Source organism: Eumetopias jubatus, unplaced genomic scaffold (assembly GCF_037043125.1).
Source record: "Eumetopias jubatus isolate StellerSeaLion01/CBP00866 unplaced genomic scaffold, mEumJub1_p1.0 scaffold_17, whole genome shotgun sequence".
Taxonomy (NCBI): Eukaryota; Metazoa; Chordata; class Mammalia; order Carnivora; family Otariidae; genus Eumetopias; species Eumetopias jubatus.
Genome location: NW_028274823.1, coordinates 11,229,756 through 11,249,999, shown reverse-complemented (window position 1 = coordinate 11,249,999; position 20,244 = coordinate 11,229,756). Strand labels below are relative to the sequence as shown.

Below are 20,244 nucleotides of genomic sequence, written 5' to 3'. Positions count from 1 at the left end.
TTTGGATCCCCAAAAACTTCCTACTAATAGCCCACTGTTGACCGGAAGCCTTACTGATAATATAAACGGTTGATTAACACATATTTTGTATGTTCTATGTGTTATACACTGTATTCTTATAATAAAGTGAGTTAGAGAAAAAAGAAAATATTATTAAGAAAACCATGAGGAAGAGAAAATACATTTACAGTCCTGTATTTACTGAAAAACATCTGCATATAAGTCGAGTCCAAATTCGTGTTGTTCAAGGGTCATCTGTACTCTTATCTCCACCAACTTTAAAAGAAAGAGAAAAAAACAAGTTGTTCTAGTTTAGGGATGCAAGTAATATAGCAGTGGATGGATGCTCTGGGCCCCCATTACCATGCTTTGGAGTTGATGTCTTCTGGCATGGGCATGAGGTGAAATAGTAGTTTTTCAGGCATGGAGGAGGAGCATAGGTTCTGTCCTATGAAAGAGATCAATAGTCCAGCACGTTCAATATTCTGTCTCCACACTGGCCAAGACAGATGCTTCAAAGAAGGCCATAAAAATCCATTAACATATTTAATTCACACTCTTGCACCATGGGAGACATATTCCTGTCCCAATCCCAGCTGGTCATCCATCCTTGCCCTGAATATTCAACATTCATGTCCCCAAGGTAGCTTACAGATTTAAACTAATTAATCCCTCTTCCTCCAAGAGGGTTACTTGCTGCTCTTCTCCATCTGTGAGCGCCATCACTGACTCCTTTTTGTCACCTCAAGCCCTGACTGATCTTATGCTTACGGCCATTTAAAACTCCTGCTCCATTAATCACTTATTGAGGACCAACTGCATGCCAAGAAGAGTGGTTGTCATTGGGGACAAAGAAAGATTGGGATTTGGTTCCATTCTGAAAGGAATTCTAAGTCTAGTAGGGCGTATTTTTTTACCTATATTGCAGTTGCCTAAAAATATGTTAGTCTCCCCTGCTAGACAGACATATACGCAGATAGCAATCATGTGGGGTATGTATATTGAAATAACACAGTACAGCCCAGAAGAGTGATTTCTCAGGGGTCACTATACAATATGTCCACTTACATCACATTGGCCAGAATTTAGTCTTATGGCTTGATCTGGTTGTAACGGGAGGTGGGCTATGTATTCATTTCATGGAATGACAGTGTGCCCATATACAAATTGTGCTTCTGTCCCTATGAAAGAAAGGGAAAATGAATTTGGGGAGCCAATTAGCAATCTCTGTCAGGAAGCACCAAAGATTTTTAATAAGGGAGTGATAAATTTAGACCTGTGGTTGTTGGCATCTCTGGTTGCCCCAAAAGCATCAGTAGGGAAGGATGTGCGGCAGGAAAGGAAAGGGAAGCAGCAACAGTTGCCAGAGAACAACTAAGAGACAAAGCACGTTCATTGGCTTCAACAACTAAGATGGTATTGGAAACGATCTTTGAGACAGCTGTTTTCTCAGAGTGAGAAGGTGGACGCAAAAACCTGAAATGACAAAATTACTCATTATTTTGTCCCTTTTGTTGAACGCATTGGAGAAGAAACAGACATCTGCCAAAATTACCGCTGGAAAGAAATCATGGCAAGTGTTACAGTAAAGGGTATTGTGAAAGATTCAAAATGAAGTAAGGATTGTTATGAGAGTCACTCTAAACAGAGTGGGGAGGATGTGGATGCGGGCGGAAGTAGTAGCACCTACGCCCCCCTCCTGTTTGGATCCTTGGACCACCAGGAACTTCCAACTTTTGTCAATTCCAACTCCACCACCTCCTGGAATGCATCCTTCTATTTTGAACTGAAATAAAGATAATATAACACCTGTTAGCTAAAGAGCTAAACATATATCAGATGGTCACTGTAAACTCTGCCAGCACCAATCTCAATTCTTTCCAAACAAGTATGTAACCTTGCGGTTTTTGCCTTTTTAAGACTGAGCTCCCGCTCCCTGGCAACTCAGAAAATACATTTTATTGCAGCAGACTCTGTGCCCCCAGGGATTACGATCCGTAAAACCCCAAATAAATAATTTAGTTGCTTTACACACCCTTCTTATTGACCGGCAGTATACATGATGGGCTGAGCACAGAGGAGAGGGAGGTGGAGTCTGATTTGAAGGAGAGAAAACAGAGGAGAAACTGCAAAATGAAAGCTGCCCCCGACAAGCAGCTGGCCTCAGGAGTAATGTATTTTTTCAAGTATTTTCAAGACCAGATGTGGAGTGATCCCCACATTTAGAAATTGTTTATATTAGAGCCACTCATCTCATGCATTCTATCCATTTCACCCAGTCCTATTCCTATATTTGTTCCATAAACTTCTTGAGAGCGGAGTCTTCGCTACACGCCTGCATGCCTACAACAGTGCCTGGCATTTGGTCGTTGTCCTGAGCTAACAGATCAAAGTCAGAAAGGCTAACGGGGACTTTCAGCTCTTGCTTTTCACGATTTCCTGCAGGGTACAGAGGCCTACGCAGTCCCAACGTGAAGAAAACAGACCCAATGGAAAGCAGCACCGCTGCCCCCAAAGCACAGCCCTGCCCTCCTCCGACTGGCAGCGCCAGCTGGGCGACCAGACCTTGAGCTAGGCTGAACGGCTGAGCCCGGAACCTGCAGAGGGCGGAATCCAAGGTGGTGGAAACTTGCATCCGACGGAACCAAACGGCGGCGCTCACGGAGCCACCCGGACTCTTTTGGTAACGGCAGCGCAGTGGCCGCCGCTTCCTGGTTGCCGGTGGGCGCCGAGGGCCGCCGCGTTGGGCTGAGGCGATGTTGCCCTTCACTGTGAACTTCAAGGTGTCGGCGCGCACCCTCACCGGGGCCCTCAATGCTCACAACAAGGCGGCGGTGGACTGGTGAGGGCGCCGGGCTTCGAGGACACCGGGCTCGGCCATGAGTGTGTAGGGAAGGGGAACAAGAGGTTTCACCCCCCGGTTCATTTGGCCTCGCCGAGCCTGGGTGCTGCCCTCGCGCTAGAGGTTTTCTTTTAAATGCTGGGTTTTTGTTGTTACTATGAAAAGAGTAAATGCCCCATGTGTGAACCTTTCCTGTGCAAATATAGTGGCCCTGTTTCTCCCAAATGTCTTTCTCTTTGCTCGTTCCCCAAGCCTGCCTTCGCATCCCGTTCACCGGTCTTTACCTCTCCCCCCACATCCAGGCTCCTCCGCCTCCACCGTCAAATTCCCCTGCCCAGTGTCTCTTTTCCTTCTCTCTCTTTCATCTCCCTGTTTCTTACCTTTAGTCATTCCACAACCTGCCAGACCCAGTGCTAGGCGCCTGTACCCTCACCTGTCATCTCACCTTGACCTTTTCACTGTAAACTAACACTGAACTCTGAACATTCGTACTTAGATATAAAGTGGAATGCTGTAGCTGGGGCTGCTGGGAATGTTGGCAAGAGGGAGGACACCTCCTGTCCAGTGTTTGTCTTTTTATCTGGTTGGAAGGACCAGGACTAGTCACAGATGCCTACGGAACATGATCTCAGGCACTTTTTTTGTGAGTGCTCAGGATTCGAAGTTGAATAAGACAAATAGACGACAGGGGTTGCTTTGTACATCTCCAGGGCTGTGTATGCATGTCTCCTAGAACCTTTTTTATCCACATGAAAAACAAATGTCAACATTTTTAGTTTAGCTAGACATTTTATTTAAATGGGATAAGGTAAAAAAAAAGAAAAACTGGCTTTTGTGCTTCAATAATGATTTTATTAATGGTAGTACATATTAGATTTGTGACTTATTTTAGCATGCCTCTTGGCAAGAGAGAAGTTAAGTCTTTGTTTTGTACTTAAATTTTAATATCACTGTTTTGTTAGGGGCTGGCAAGGTTTAATTGCTTATGGATGTCACTCGCTTGTGGTAGTGATCGATTCCAATACTGCCCAAACTCTTCAAGTTTTAGAAAAACATAAAGCTGATGTGGTCAAGGTAAGTCAAATCCCACTTCCACCCTATAACGTATTGCCTATTCTGAAGTTTTAAATATCACTAGATTCTCATTAAGTCATATATGTAAATGTTGAATAGCTTTTAAACATAATAATTCATTTGGGGTAGCCTAGCATTTCCATGTATATGATTTAATGGCAATCCAGGATGAGCTATTAAATACTAGCTCTTAGGTGATTTTAAAGATGATGGATAACACCCGTTCTACCATTTACTCATTCATTCATTCATTTTGAGCACTTAGCATATGCTAAGGCTATAGAGATGAAAGCCCTCAAGCAATTCGTTGTCTAATGAGGAACAGTGAAAACATACAAATACAGTATACTAAGTGAATGCTTAGGGACAAAGGAAGCTACCTAACACTAGTGGTAGGGATCAGGGGAGGGTCCCAGAAGTCTTTCCAGTTTAGGGACTGGTAAACAGTAGTTAACCAAGTGAAGAATAGGGGAAGGAGCACCACAGATTAAAAGAAGACTGTACACAACGGTGAGTAGTGGGGTATAAAGATGGCTAAAAGTTGGGATATGGCTAGAGGGTTATGGACGAGGAGGCAGCCAGAGAAATTCGTCTGTCCTGAGAGTGTTAGGTGGTTCTGAAGGAATTTGGATTTTTTAGTAGGCAATTGATAAAGTCGTATTTGTATTCTATAAAAACTTACTCTGGCAGCAGTGGAGGGTTTCTTGGAGAAAGGCAAGATGAGGCAGTGAGATCATTTAGGAGACTTTTGCAGAAATTTTGGCAGGAAATTCTAAGGGCCTAAAATAAAGCTGAGGCATATTCAGGAGCTGCTGAAGAAGTAAACTTGATAGCCTGTATAGTAATCAGTTTAAGGAGAGTCAGGGAGTAGAATGATTCCAAGTTCTGTTTCAATAACTGAATGATAGTGTTGCCATGACAAGGGGAGTAGGTGTGAAATCAGTGAGTTTAAGTTTTCAACATGCAAAGTCTGAGACGCCTGGTGCAATTGATTTACAGTGATCTGAAATCTTAGAGAAGATTAGAGCTCGAGATTTGGGGGTTTTGGTTTGTTTTTGATAAAAGCTTTATTGAGATATTCAGACCATAAAATTCACCAGTTTATAGTGTACAATTCCATGGCTTTTAATATATTCATAGAATTGTGTAGCCAGCACTGCAATTTCTTTCTTTTTTTTTTTTTTAAGATTTTATTTATTTGAGAGAGAGAATGAGATAGAGCGTGAGAGGGGGGAGGGTCCGAGGGAGAAGCAGACTCCCCGCTGAGCAGGGAGCCCGATGCGGGACTCGATCCCGGGACTCCAGGATCGTGACCTGAGCCGGAGGCAGTTGCCCAACCAACTGAGCCACCCAGGCGCCCCTACCAGCACTGCAGTTTCATCACTTTGAGAAGGAATCCTACACCTGTTAATAGCTGCCCCCCATCCCCTCATTCCCTTCATCCTTAGGTGTCCAGTAAAATACTCTCTGTCTCTAGATTTGTCTATTCTAGACATTTCACATAAATGAAATCACACATTAAGTGTCCTTTTGTGCCTAGCTTCTTTCCCCTTCTTTCACTCAAGGTTCATCTGTGTTTTAGCATGTGTCAGTACTCTGTTCCTTTTTATTGCTGAATAATATTCCAGTCTACAAGTATATCACATTCATGTATTGATGGATTTAGGCATTCCCAGGCATTTTAGGCATTATGAATAATGTTGCTATGAACATTTATGTACAAGTTTATGTGCGAACATGTGTTTTCATTTCTCTTGGGTACATACAGAGGAGTGGAATTGCTGATGCATATGGTAACTCTGTGTTTAACTATTTGAGGAACTTCCAGACTATTTCCGAAGAGGCTGTGCCATTTCCGTGTCTGTTAGCTGTATGTGAGAATTCCGGTTTCTCCACACCCTCGCCAGCGTTTGTTATTATCTGTCCATTCTAGCCATCCTATTGGATGTGAAGAGGTTCTCATTGTGATTTTGGTTCGCATTTCCCTGGTGGCTAATGACGTTGGGCGTCTTTTCATGTGTTAATTGGCCATTTGTATGTCTTCTTTGAAAAGTGCCTATTGAATCCTTGGCCCATTTTAAATTGTCTTTTAATTATTGAGTTATTAGAATTCTTTGTATATTCTACATAGATGTCCCTTGTAAGATACATGGTTGGTAAATACTTTCTTTCATTCTGTAAGCTGTCTTACACTTTCTTGTTGGTGTCCATTGACACACTGAAGTTTTTAATTTTGATGTCCAATTTATCTATTTTTCTTCTGTTTCTCCCATTGTTAAGATTTACACCTTTGTTTTCGTCTAAGAATTTCGTAGTTTGAGCTCTTACATTTAGGTTCTTGATCCATTTTGAGTTAATTTTTATATATAATGTGAAGTAGGGAAAAATGCAGCCAATTTTTGTGTATTGACCTATATCCTGTGGTCTTGCTAAACTCATTAGACCTAGTAACTTTGAGGGGATTTTTTTATGTAGACAGTCATGTCATTTGCAGATAATGGCAGTTTAGTTTTTTTCATTGATAATCTGTATGTCCTCTGTTTTTTTTTTTCTTGTCATGTTGCATTGGCTGGGACCGTTACTATAATGAATAGGAATAGTGAGACTATACTCTTGTTTTGTTCCTGAGCCTGGGGCAAAGCAGTCAGTCTTCTACCATTAAGTCTTGTGTTAGGTATAGGGTTTTATTTTGAAAAAATATGTTCTCCCTCCCACCCATTTCCCTGATCTTTTTGGCATTTCTGGCATTTTCATTTCTTTGTGTGGATCCAAGTTTCAGTCTGGTATTATACTCCCTTTGCCTGAAGAATTTCCTCAAAGTTCTTGAGGTTTATATCTAATATAGGTTGATTCTCTTGGTTTTTATTTGTCTATGAAGATATTTCATCCGTTTTTCTCTCGTGTAATACTTGAAAGATATTCCACTATCTTCCAGCTTCCATAATTTCTGAGAGAAATTCTTGTCTTTATTTCTCTACATGCAGTGTATGTTTTCTTGTCTGACTGCCTTCAAGATTTTCTCCTTATCCTTAGTTTTCAACAGTTTGATTATGATATGTCTAGGTGATTAAAAAAAGTACACACACGCACTGCTTGGGGTTTACATAAATGGAATTCAAGCACTTATATATATAGATGCAATCAGTTCTTATCCATGATAGTTTTATTCTGTAAAGTTGCTACAAACGCTGAAATTAGCAAATACTGAAATGTTGATTGCTCAGTTGATTGAATTGTTGATTGTAGGGTAAATACAGCTTAGGTTCTTGTGAACCTCTTGTCACAACATTTTCATCAACTGATCATTATATAACCTTGTTTTATTTTTGTTTTGTTGATTCATTAACATAGAACTCACAGCCAATAGGATTAAAACTCATGCCTGAACAGGGCTTATCTTCCGTGTTTGTCCCATAAGGCACATCACAACTTTTTGTGCTTGGGACCACTAGGCAGCACTTCAGCACTGTGCATGGGGACCATTTTGAATTTGAACAATGAAATCATCAATAAAAAGCACAAAAATGCCTCCCCCCAAAAAAGTGGTGCTGACTAGACCACGAGAAAGACACTTGTTTGCATTATGAGAGCTGAAATAAGAACATTTTGTTTCACCTGGGAATACACATGTATATTGGGTGACTCAAATTTTTCACCACTCTGCATGTGTCCGAATGACTGTGAAAGCACTGCAAGTATTCATTTTTTAAGTAAAATCACAAATTCCAGTGAGTGGGCAAACACATCTGCAAATAATGCGGATTGACTGTATATACACACACTAAGTATAAATATACACACATTCAAACATGTACATATATGCGTATACACACTGTTAACACATTTTATTTTAAAAAATTTTGGCCTGAGGAAAAGATGTATTACAACAGAATCTTAAGGCTTATCAACACTGAAGTTCAGAAAACTTTTTGTTTCTGTCTTTTTTTATGAATTCTTTAGGAATACTGTAGGGAAGACACACTTCCCTGCTTTGGCACTAGGTATGAGTTTGTGTTTATGTATATATACACACACATGTCTGTATACATATGTTTATATATGTATATATTTGAAGATTCTGTGGTGTTTGAGTTCATTCATTAAACACATATTTGTTGAGCACTAGCTTTGGTGGTCTGTTAAGATCTGGGAATAGAAATGTGAACAAGTCCTGCATGATCCTACCCAGTGGAGCTTACAGTTCACGGGTTGGTGATGGGTCAAAACGGGGTAAATAAAGCAATTACAAATTGTTGTTTGTTAAGTGCTTTGAAGAAGACAAACTGGATGCTGAGCTAGAACAGAGGGGAGGTTGTGGCCACAGAAGGCCATGGCTTAGGTGAAATGAAGACGTGTGTTTTATTCATGACTCTGTCAGTATTTAGTGCTCAGGAGTAACCTGATTTGTGCTGGAATCTTGTGGTTTTTATTGTAAAAACTCCATTCTTAATTATGTTGCTAGAGGTATGAAGCGTATTTCTTTTTTAAGAAAAAAACATCTTTTTTCCAGTTTTATGAAAAGGACAGCCAGAGGGTTTTTTGCTTGCTTTTGTTTTTTTCCATTTTTTTCCTCTGCAAGGCTTTGGTAGTTCTAAGTTGTCTCCTTTTAATTAGGAGAGTAGAGTACAGAAAACCATTCTACTTAGTAATTTAGAATTTTAGATGTTTTGTCATGATTAGATTTTATGATTGTATTGCAACTTTAAAAAAATACCACATAATAAAAGTCTGACTTTCGAGATGGAAAACAGTTTCCCTTTTTTCTATTTTTGTAACATAAGTGTAGAATGTAGTTTGGGTTCTGGTTGATGTTTTATGAAAATTGTGTTTAGTTTCATCCAGTACAAGTATTTACTTGATTTGATTTCTTCTTGATACTAGGTTAAATGGGCCAGGGAAAATTATCACCATAACATTGGCTCACCATATTCCTTGCGCTTAGCTTCTGCTGATGTCAATGGAAAGATCATCGTTTGGGATGTAGCTGCGGGAGTAGCTCAGTGTGAGATCCAAGAGCATGCCAAACCTATTCAGGGTGAGGAAAGTCTGTGCTCTGCTAAGTGTTTATATTAATACACTTACTCTTAGAGTGATTTTTTTTCCCTTTTAATTTCATCACTTCCCAGTTAACTCTTGATTGTGTTCAGCGTGTTTTATTGATCTGAATCTAGCTTTCTTGTCCTTATCAGTATATTTCTGTGCATATTTCCTCAAATCTCAGATGATTTGTGCTTTAGGAAATTGCATTAATTTTAGCATTGGCCTCAGTCAAGCATGAGAAAAGTTAAGCTGCTATAAAAGTCTTGTAATCTAAGCTACAATAAAGTAAACTTGGCTGAATTGCTATTTTGAATTAGCCCTCAGTGCTTACTTTCCATTAATAGAGATGATCCAAATTTTATTTTCATTTTCATATAAATTGTGTGTTTATGTTACTACTTAAAACCAATACAGTATTCTTTCGACTCAAGGCTTTGACTGAGTGGCTGTCTTGACTGAGTGAATTTTTTAAATGACTATTTAAATATTTTTTGAGTATTTTGTACTAGGTACTGAACGAGATATTTGTTCTCTTTATTATCGTGTAAAAAACATGAAACTCTGCAAAGTCCCGTTAAGTAATTCCACAAAGATGTTAGGAGAGCCTGACGTTGATCATGGCCAGGATAGTCTTTGACGCAAAGTTTTAAGTAATGATTAAGTGAAAATTGTCTTGTATTTTCTTTGAAGTAATTTGAAAATGTTGATCTTGAGATTCTAATGTCCAGACAGCTCATTTTAATATAAAACTACTTTTCCTGTGCAGTCCTGACATATATACACATATATGCAACATAGGGAGAGGGGAAGTTAGGATTTTAAGGATTGTGGGGGGAAAAAAACAAAACCCTAAATGTCAAGGACACATTAACCAAGTCTTCTGAAGTGATTTCTGAATTTTGCCTTTATCTGGTTTTTACAGATGTTCAGTGGTTGTGGAATCAAGATGCTTCCCGAGATTTACTACTTGCTATCCACCCACCAAATTATATTGTGCTCTGGAATGCAGATACTGGCACCAAACTGTGGAAGAAAAGCTATGCAGATAACATTCTTTCTTTTTCTTTTGACCCTTTTGATCCCTCACATTTAACTTGTGAGTAATAGATTCTTGTGGAAAATGAGTTCTTTATAATATAGTTAATGCTCTATACATAAGATATACACAACCCGTATCATACATCTAATATGTTAAAACAACAAAGTGGAGAAGTCCATATATCTGCAGCATCTAATATGGATACTAAATCATAATCCCATATCATTTGCAAGTATTTTGATGGCTAGAAATTTAAATCAGCAAGCTGTACCTTCACTGTGTTGAATTTGTAAATAGAATTCAATTAGCTGGGGAGAGAGAGTTGCTGTGCTATTCTAATTTGGGCTTAATTAAATTTGTTTTTCTAGGAACATATAAAGAGCCTGAGTCAAAGGTTTCATTTAGTATGTGGCCAAATTCAGTTCTTCCTTCTTAAAAATCATTTAAATTCATGCATGTGTTTTGAGTGCCATAAATAGATGCATGTGAGGCACAGAATAAGCCCAAGGGAATTTTTTCTTGCCGAGGTTTTTGCTACTGTGCTTTTGGTGTTTTCACTGAGCTGCTAATTTAAAAATTTGATTTGTTTTTAGACACATGTTTTTGTGACTGAATGATTTAGGAAATATTCTTCATTCAGTTATCCAACAGATACTTCTTGAGCTATTACTATATTCCAGGTATAAAGGGAATGAAGGGGAATGCGAGGGATGGGAATGGGCAGGTTGTTGTATTAGATAAAGTGGTCAGAGTAGGCTTCGTTTTGATATTTGATCAAAAACTGGAAAGAGATAAGGGAATTAGCTGTGGGAAAGAATGTTTTCCCGAATTTGAATGACTCAGAATTCTTTTATCTACCAGCATTTGTTATTACTGAATGTGTATTTGTATGCTGAAGAAGGAAGAGAAGTGTGTACACGCAGAAACTAAAATGGAATACTGCTGTGCAGTTACAGTAGTGTGTGGTTAGGCGTTGTGTGGATATACACATACACGGTCTGTGTGTACGAACATGTGCATACGTGCACTCACTCCTTAGTGTGCTATGAATATGAAATGCAGTGCTGTGGGAACACAGAGGAGGGCTGCTTTAGCTGATCCACTGACTGAGGGAGGGCAACACAAAAGAAGAGGAATGAGACCTTGGAAGGTGAGTCTGTCATCTGAAAAGGAGACAAGGCCTCAGGCTAACTTACTGCATCTCTGTAATTTGGTTGATAAAAGCACAATGTATTTCAAAGTGTCAGTTCACCTAACAGCTTTGATTTACTCATATTGAATGTGTTAGGGCTGTCATAGCTCTTGAATACTTCTTTGCTCCCTGTGCTTAAAGCAGCCTCACTAACTGCAGGGAGCCAGGATAGATGAGATTTCCTGTTTAGATATCCTTGTATTAGCGTTGTTGAGGGAGATTATTTTTCAGTCATAAAAAGGCAGAATTTGTATTGCTAAATATGGTGCTGCATTCTTGAATATTTCTGTTTCCTGTACACTTAGTAAGCCATTGTTGGCACTCCACTCTGTTTTTACCCTAGATATAAAGAGAAAAAGAACACTCTTATACTTCCTAAGGTTTAATCTGATGCTCCAAAAAAGGAAATATGTTTAGACTGAGGAGCTCATGATAATCATAAAAAATTAGTATCACATCACATATTTAAACTTAGCTGAGTGTGATATGCAAAGCCTCTTATATATGGGATTTTTTTTTTCTTTTGTGAATTTTATATTCTGAAAAGTCTTTGGATTTTGAAGTTAATGAGATATAATGAGGAAAGGTTTTTAATGAAAGTCCGTGCACTGAATTTATTTGGAAGAACAAACATTTGTTCTTTCTGCTTTCTGCCAGTAACCTTCTGATAGCTTTTTAATATAAAACATTAATTTAGAATGCTGAGCTTGGAGGCCTCTGATGAATTGTAATGGACCACCTGTTTCACTTCAACTTGGAGAACATTCCGGTTATGTTATGACTACATTACACTGCCAATTCTATATTATTAAGATTATCATTACCTTGCTTTCAAAATTGTATTGGAATAAAACTCTGTGCTAAACTTGATTAAACTTTAATCAGAGTTTTGCTTCTCAATATAGTACTCACCAGCGAGGGTATTGTATTCATCTCAGACTTCTCTCCATCCAAGCCTCCCTCGGGCCCTGGGAAAAAAGTTTACATATCCAGCCCACACTCTAGCCCAGCTCATAACAAGCTGGCTGCAGCCACAGGGGCCAAGAAGGCTCTTAATAAAGTAAAAATCTTAATCACTCAAGAGAAACCTAGGTAAGTTACAAGTATAAAACTAACCACATTCATCTATTTATTTATCATCCATTCATGAAATGTCATTTTTGAAGTTCTACTAATATTGATTTTATTCTTTACCTTACCCTTTCTCATTTCCAGTTTTGAATTTATATGGAGGAGAATGTTCTCTCTGTCTCTTCCCCAAAGAGGAGATTCCACCTTTGATGTGGCTCCTTTGTTTCTAGTCATCGTGCTAACCTCTCCCCGACTGATTTTTACAGATCACAGTTTTTGGCTTCTGATTTTTAAATATGAAAATATGAGATGAAGATTCCACCGTTGGCAATTGAATACATTAAAAAATTGGGGACAAAAGCTGGATTTTCATTTTAAATACACTTTCCTGACTTAAGTGCTGTGCAGTCTCATTAGCTAGTAAAGTATGGGTGTTTTTCTTAGGCATGTAAAGATGTTTCTCATACTGATTAAGGACCAGGATTCTAGGGGAAATAATAGCTACGTGACTCAGAAAATTCTTTCATCTTGCTCAAATTTCACTCTCCCAATCTCTAAAACAGCATTTTATAGGATTTTATATGGTTGTTGTGAGGATTAAAATACAGTAGCTTAACTACTTAATGTAGTGGCAGATAATTTGGTAAGCGTTTATTTGGTAAATGCTACCTATTATTGTTTATTTCAGAAATTGCAACTGAATAAAATTTTAAGTAACTAATTTTGTGCATTGGAAAAATAGATTTCAATTTTTTTTCCTAGAGAGCTATGATTGTTCTTATTTTTATTGCGTTGGCAGTTTTTTGGCATTCATTTTAAAAAGACTCTTATTTTTAATATGCTAAGATTATTCTGCCTAGATTTTATGGGTAATTACCTGAAAAATATATGGTAAAATACAGATTGCTCTACAAATATATTTTGAATTTATATATAAATATCATTTTTATGTATTAAACCATAGGCTCGTTAAGTTCACTAATTTATCCCCCACCCTGTGCTGAAATAATTTGATTGCTCCTTACGTTTTTTAAGAGAATTTTCTATTATTTTTCATTGATTCTGTGTTATGGCTAAATCTTTTAAAGTCTGAATTGTTTTATATTATGATTTGTATGTGTTATATCTTCTTATGAGTCATAACGTTCATTTTGAGTTTTGGGGAAATGAATTATTAATCCCTTCAAATAGAACTGCCCCAGGTGCTTTTATGTACATTATTACATGTGATCCTGCTACAGTTCTGGGCAGTAATACTGTGCCTATTTTATAAGTGAGGAAATTGAGCTCCACATTGTTTTAAATATGTTCCTCAAGCTTACCCAACTAGCAAGTGGCAGAGCCAAGATTTTAATGCAATCCATGTTCCTCTTTGTAGTCCTCTAATCTAACTTTATTTTTTTTTATTTTTGGTACAAAATGGTTTTATTAAAGCACGGGGATAGGACCTGTGGGCAGAAAAGAGCTGCCTAACTTTATTTAAAATTTAAAACTTTGTAATCATTATGTAAAAAAAAAGTATATAATTACATGTTTATTCCTGTTGATTAGGAATAAAATGAGTCTTGAGACTCTTGAACTATCTACAATCTTTATAAAGTTTTATTAATTTTATTTACATAGAAGAAAATGCTGTGATAAGTGAATAAAATACCCTGCTTTGTTTCAGAAAAGATTTAAGACAGTTTAAAAGTGAATGAAGACAGAGGGGATGAAGTGACTTGCCCAAGGCCATACAGTATGATAATCCATTGACTCCTGGTCCAAGGGCCCTAATTACCCAGATTGTTTTGTTTTGATGCTGAGTCTTGATTTCAGCAATCTGTTTGGTCCTTCTGATTGCAAAATAAAAATAAAACTACTAGTTTTGTCGCTTACCATCTTATAGACTTATTACTTAAATTTTTCAAAAATTTAGAAACATTATCCAACCTATGCAATACTATTGTCATAATTGGCACAGAGATCTTAGTTTTAGATGCTAGTCCCTGTTGGTCATTTCAGGAAACAATTGTACCTTCTTATCGACAAGTTAGGTGGAAAAGGACAAAATTCAGTCCTTTATTAGCTTCTTTGATATGAATAAAGTCTTTGACTCATTTCTTGATGCCTAAAGTGTGTTTACCTTTTTCAGCGCTGAATTTATAACTCTCAATGATTGCCTTCAGTTGGCATATCTGCCTTCCAAAAGAAATCACATGTTGTTACTGTATCCTCGAGAGATTTTAATCCTTGACCTTGAGGTGAATCAAACAGTGGGTGTGATTGCAATAGAACGAACAGGAGTTCCATTTCTTCAGGTATCTATGATTTAAAAATTACATCCCTCCAAGTTGATTATGAATGTTATAGAGAGAAAAAACATAATCTTGCAAAAGTCCTTAGTTCCACTTTCTCTTTTCTATTTATTTAAAAATTAACAATGTTATTGTATGTTCCTATTTTTCTGCACTTTTGATTGATTTGATTTACCCTAGAAATTCTTCTGATCTGAAGATATTTATTGAACTATTTAAGTTACCTGGATAAAGACAAATTTTTTATGATTATAAATGGATGGTTTTTCTTTGTTTTTTAGAGATTTATTTATTAGAGAGGGAGCATACGTGCGCACATGCACATGAGTGCCAGCAAGCCGCGGTTGGGGGTTGGGGGGGTGCAGAAGGAGAGAGAATCCTGAAGCAGACTCCCTGCTGAGTGCGGAGTCTGATGGCAGGGCTTGATCCCAGGACTCTGAGATCATGACCTGAGCTGAAATCAAGAGTTGGCTGCTCAACTGACTGAGCCCCCTCTCCCAGGTGCCCCATAAATGGAGTTTTTGAATAATTCATTTAGTTTTAAAGCTCGGGATTATGTGTGTATTTTTGTTTTTCTTTTTTTTTTCCTGCCCATATTCTCTAAATATGCGTTTATGAGCTTCCCAGCATATACTTTTTAATCTATTGTGTTTTTTTTAAATGAATACATTATCTCTTTAAAGGTAATACCCTGCTTTCAACGTGATGGTTTATTTTGCCTCCATGAAAATGGTTGTATAACTTTACGTGTTCGAAGATCTTATAATAGTATTTTTACCACTTCAAATGAGGAACCAGGTGAGTTTATATCTCAGAATAATGTTAATATATTTTTCTTCAGAATTTCATAAGTTTTTATGTGACAAATACGAGCCAGAGCTTGGAGTTAATGGTAATCCCTGGCCTTAGGAAAGTAGAATATGATTGTAAAATGGGGCATAAAAAAGCACAAGCCCATGGTTAATTTCATGGTGTTATAATAGTGCTCCTCCTATATGCAGCAAAGAAAGTAGTAGTTTGTAATTCCTTAATTATATCCATGAGCCAAGTAGATATTATCTTTGTGACTTTTTCTTCAGCACAAGTGGAACCTTGTAAAATACCTTTATTATTACACCTAAAGCAGACTTCTCTGCTTTAGGAACTGCCATTATAAAATGACATAGGTTAATAAGTCTCCAGGGTATTCAATTGTCAGTTTCAGTCTTACCCTGGAGAATAAAAGCACTGTTTTGTAAAACGATGTACTACCTAAAAGCAAAAGTGACTTTCACATCTTTTGTAGAGTACCATTATTTTCAGGCTTACTATAGGTCACTATAAATTATGATGACCTGTAGTGTACTGTACATTATTTAGTCATATCACTGTTGATCCTTTCTCAAAGTTATTTTCTTTGTTTTAAAATATTAAAAAACAAACTATATTGATTGTAGTTTTTATTTTGGAAACTAAACTTGGTGTAGACCACCATGAAATGAATTATATTTATATTCTGAAGAAATTAGTACTACTTGTAAAAGGAGAAGGCAGTTTTGACAAACTGTGCTAGTGAAGGAATGATGTTTCTTCTAGTTGAGGTTTTATTTAAATTAAAGCAAATAGTAGTGATATTGCTGTGTTGCTTTCTGATATTTAAAAGAAAACAATACTATGTTAAGATCCAGATCCTGTCCAGGAGCTTACCTATGATTTACGAAGCCAGTGCGATGCAATCAGGGTGACAAAAACTGTCCGTCCCTTCAGTATGGTGTGTTGTCCTGTCAATGAGAATGCAGCTGCCCTCATTGTGAGTGATGGCAGGGTCATGATATGGGAACTGAAGTCTGCCGTTTGTAATCGAAATTCACGGAGCAGGTAAGTGAATCAATAGGATTCTTTTCTGGTTTGCTTTGTTTCCTCTTTTAAGAAAATTACTAGAATTAGGGGCACCTGGGTGGCTCAGTCAGTTAAGCGTCTATCTTCAGCTCAGGCCATGATCTCAGGGTCCTGGGATCAAGCCCCATGTCAGGCACCCTGCTCAGCAGGGAACCTTCTTCTCCCTCTCCCTCTGCTCCTCTCCCCTGCTTGTGCTCTCTCTCTCTCTCTCAAATAAATAAATAAAAAATTTTCAAAAAAAATTACCAGAATCATATGAAAATAACAGGGACTTTAAACTTTAGATTATTAGGGAATTATCTAAACCTGCTAGAACTATTTCACTGTGGTTAAGATTAATAAATACTATAAATATGGGTAGAATGCCATGATCTGAAGTTAGTAATTTGGGTTACTAAAATGTGACGTAGGTTTTAAGTGTGTAAAAACATGTAATTATTATGTCTTTGCAGTAGTTCTGGTGTATCGCCTTTATATTCACCCGTATCTTTCTGTGGAATTCCTGTAGGAGTGCTACAGAATAAACTCCCAGACCTCTCCTTAGATAACATGATTGGTAAGCTATTTTTTTCCTCTAACATTTATGTTAGGTATTCTTCTTGAAGGGCAAAATTAATAGAGTCACTGATTTGCAGTTGTTATAAAGTCAAAGTTAATACTGGAGAAGACTAAAATGGATCATTTTTTTCCTCAGTAAATCAGAGGGTATGAAATATTTAACATAAATGCATATATTGGCATTACAGTTATTGGAATTAGAAAACATTCATTCATGAGAGACTCTTGATTTAAATGAAGGAGATGACATTAGGCGTTTGAATGCTAGATCTATCCTTGTTGGGCTATACCCTGCTCCTCAGGACTTTCATGCAGCCTGGTCCCTTGGCTTGGAACTGAATACACACTTCCTCTTTCTCCCTTTCTGCTACTCCTAATTTAAAATTCAACTCAAGTGTTGCTTTTTTTAGTCTCCTTAGCTGGCTTAAATGTTCTTCATTTGCAGTCCCTAGTAGTTATCAGTTGATTGTAACTGTGATTTTGTTTGTTTCCTCCAGTAAATTATAAACTCTGTAAGTGTGGGACATGCTTGATTCCACTTTGTATCCCCAGCACTCGGCAAAGAGCCTTGTATGTTCAAGATGTGCAATAAACATTTATTGAAGGAATAAAGTGAGCAGTATTAGAAAAAGTTATTTTAGCATCTTGATGTACATTTTTAAACTTTCATGTTGGGGATTCTTTCAACAAATTTATTTACAGATAAAATATTGGTTCAGAGTTGTTTAATTATTATAGGGTCAGTATTTATTAAAGGAAGAATGTGGATTTGTGATTTCAAATATTGTACAACTAGAAGTTGTAAATATGCCAAGTAATTTTGATGTCTTAATTCTTTTAAAATTGTGGCTGTGGCTTATAAAGGATTTTCTTTGTCATTATTTGTTCTTTCATAACGTAATTGAAGATCAGTATTTAGTAGGTTTTTTTGTTTAGATGCTAGATAGATGATAATACTAGGAAGAGTATTACTAATCTTAATCAGAAATGACATTGGTGCTTAATATTGTGTTAAGTACTGTGCTAAATGCACTGTGTATTACCTTAATAACCCTGCAAAGTAGGTAATATTATTATTTCTATTTTACAAAAGTGGGAATTGAGATCCAGAGAGATTCTAAAAAAACTTGCTCAATACTACACAGCCAGTAAAAGGAAGAGCCAAAATGTGAGCCCAGTCACCCCAATCTTGAGCCTCCTTGGCCATGACCTCTAGTCCTGGCTGCCCTACCATGATTTTAGGCAAGACTTGACCTCTCCAGGGCCTTGGTTTTCTCGTGGTTCTTGTCATTTGTAAAATCCTTCTGTTCAGTGACACTAACTTGTATATTTAAAGTTCTTTCTCTTCACCTTCCAGACATAAATCCATATGAGGAAGTTTAGACACATACTTATTTTGGAAAATTCGTTTTATCAGTAACACAGTTTTCTGAGTTAATTGACCTTGGCTCCCTTTAATATAAAATGTTAAAGTGAAAAGAATTATAAACACTCATGCACAGAACTAATCAGTAATATGGAGCCCATAGGAGGTTGAAATTTTGTGCTGTTTAGGTGTCTAAGTGACATAAATTACATTTTTTTAAAAGACAAAAGGATACAGATTGTATACAGTTCCTGACAATGTAGTTGATTTAAAAGCATTAAATAAAGGTTTGTTACTTGAAAACATTTTAATTAAAACTTTTAATTAAACTTTTAATTTGATATTCACTGTGTCCTTAGTGATAATTGAAAGCAATTCAGTTAAATATAGAGGCTTGATTTATATTCATTGGGTGAAGCCTGCTGCTTTTTAAGGCCTATTCTGCCCTACCTTGTGATTTGCCTCTTATGGAAGAAGTTTGAAGAAAAATAATGGCCATTCCCAATAGTCAGCTCCAAGCTGTGGAGGGTTTGTAAACATGGTACCTCTCTGTTGAACTCCCATGTTCCTGTAGACTCCATCTTTTGTTACTAAAGGTTGAAATCAATCATACGATATCATGGGGTCATCTTATTTGGATTAAATTGATGGCCATTTTTTCTGTACAGCTTATGAATTTTAAAATAACATTGTTATTAAAACAATTTTATAGCCTCAGAAGGTTACAGGATTCAGAGTCCCATCACCCACTTAGGTAATTATTTACATTTTTCCCTTTCATGGGTGTGTACGTGTTGTGTGTACATAAACACACACTCATGTTTCCTTTATTACGTGTTTTTGAAAACTGTATCTCAGTATTCTAGAGTGGTTTATAGGTAGAAAATTTGTATACTCTTTAGTGAATGGTCTGGATTTTGTTGTACTCTTCATATTCATGTAGAATAGTTTTACTAAATCCTTTTAGTTTGAAACTTAATAACCTAAGTACAAATGCTGTATCTGAAAATAATGTCCATTTAAGATTAACTATCAACAGTGACAGCTTATATATTCTTTGTATTATGTATTTGTATATTCTTATTTATATATAATTTATTATATGGTAATTTATATATATTTATTTCATATACTTATATATGAAGTATTTAATTATAAAGCTTAGATTTTGTAATTACATTGACACATTGAGAAGATTTCTGATTAGAAATCTAAATGAGTTCTTTGAACCTACAGTTGGTGATCACCAGTTTCATATGTACTTGAGGAAGTGCATCAGATGGAAAAGCAACCCTTTAGAAAGGCAGGCAGTGAGATGGGAACGTCCTGCAGCATCCTGCTCCATAGAAGCTGCTCTCTAACCCAGGTCCCCTGACTTGCCTTGTTTGGTACCTAATAGCAAGAACTTTGGCTGAAACAGTGCTTCTTAGATGACAAAAGTCCCTGAATTCTGGACAGCAGTCCTCCAGAGTAATCTATCCTTTGAGATGGCAGACAGTGCGATTTCCATCCCAGAGCCAAGTACAGAGCCATTGTTCAGCTGCAGCCCCTGGAGTGCCACCTGGTACCTTGTAGGTGTGAAGAGTATTTCTTCTAGACTTGAAGAGTATTTCTGCTGAAAAGTTTCTTTAAATTTCAGCATACGTTGTAATGAATATATTTGTACTTTTGCTCCCAATCAGGACAAAGTGCCATTGCTGGGGAGGAGCATCCTAAAGGCCCCATCCTTCAGGAAGTGCACCTCCGCTTCCTGCTGACAGGACTGCTTTCAGGGCTGCCCTCCCCGCAGTTTGCTATTCGTATGTGCCCGCCTTTGACCACCAAAAACATTAAGGTGTATCAGCCGTTGCTTGCGGTTGGTGAGTATTGGACCTGTTCTTTTCTTAA

General features: G+C 37.3%; 1 protein-coding gene across 1 annotated transcript in view; it reads left to right on the top strand.

Moving 5' to 3' along the window:
* Nucleotides 1-2,694: 2,694 nt before the first annotated feature.
* Nucleotides 2,695-20,244, top strand: part of WDR11 (WD repeat domain 11) — a 56,610-nt gene continuing 39,060 nt past the window's right edge. Inside the window, exons 1-10 of the mRNA XM_088020225.1 lie at nt 2,695-2,842; nt 3,805-3,916; nt 8,798-8,951; nt 9,879-10,052; nt 12,093-12,279; nt 14,393-14,558; nt 15,239-15,353; nt 16,217-16,412; nt 16,886-16,989; nt 20,040-20,216. Of these exons, the coding sequence (XP_087876351.1) occupies nt 2,757-2,842; nt 3,805-3,916; nt 8,798-8,951; nt 9,879-10,052; nt 12,093-12,279; nt 14,393-14,558; nt 15,239-15,353; nt 16,217-16,412; nt 16,886-16,989; nt 20,040-20,216 (1,471 nt within the window). The 5' untranslated portion in view covers nt 2,695-2,756. The remainder of the gene's footprint in view (nt 2,843-3,804; nt 3,917-8,797; nt 8,952-9,878; nt 10,053-12,092; nt 12,280-14,392; nt 14,559-15,238; nt 15,354-16,216; nt 16,413-16,885; nt 16,990-20,039; nt 20,217-20,244) is intronic.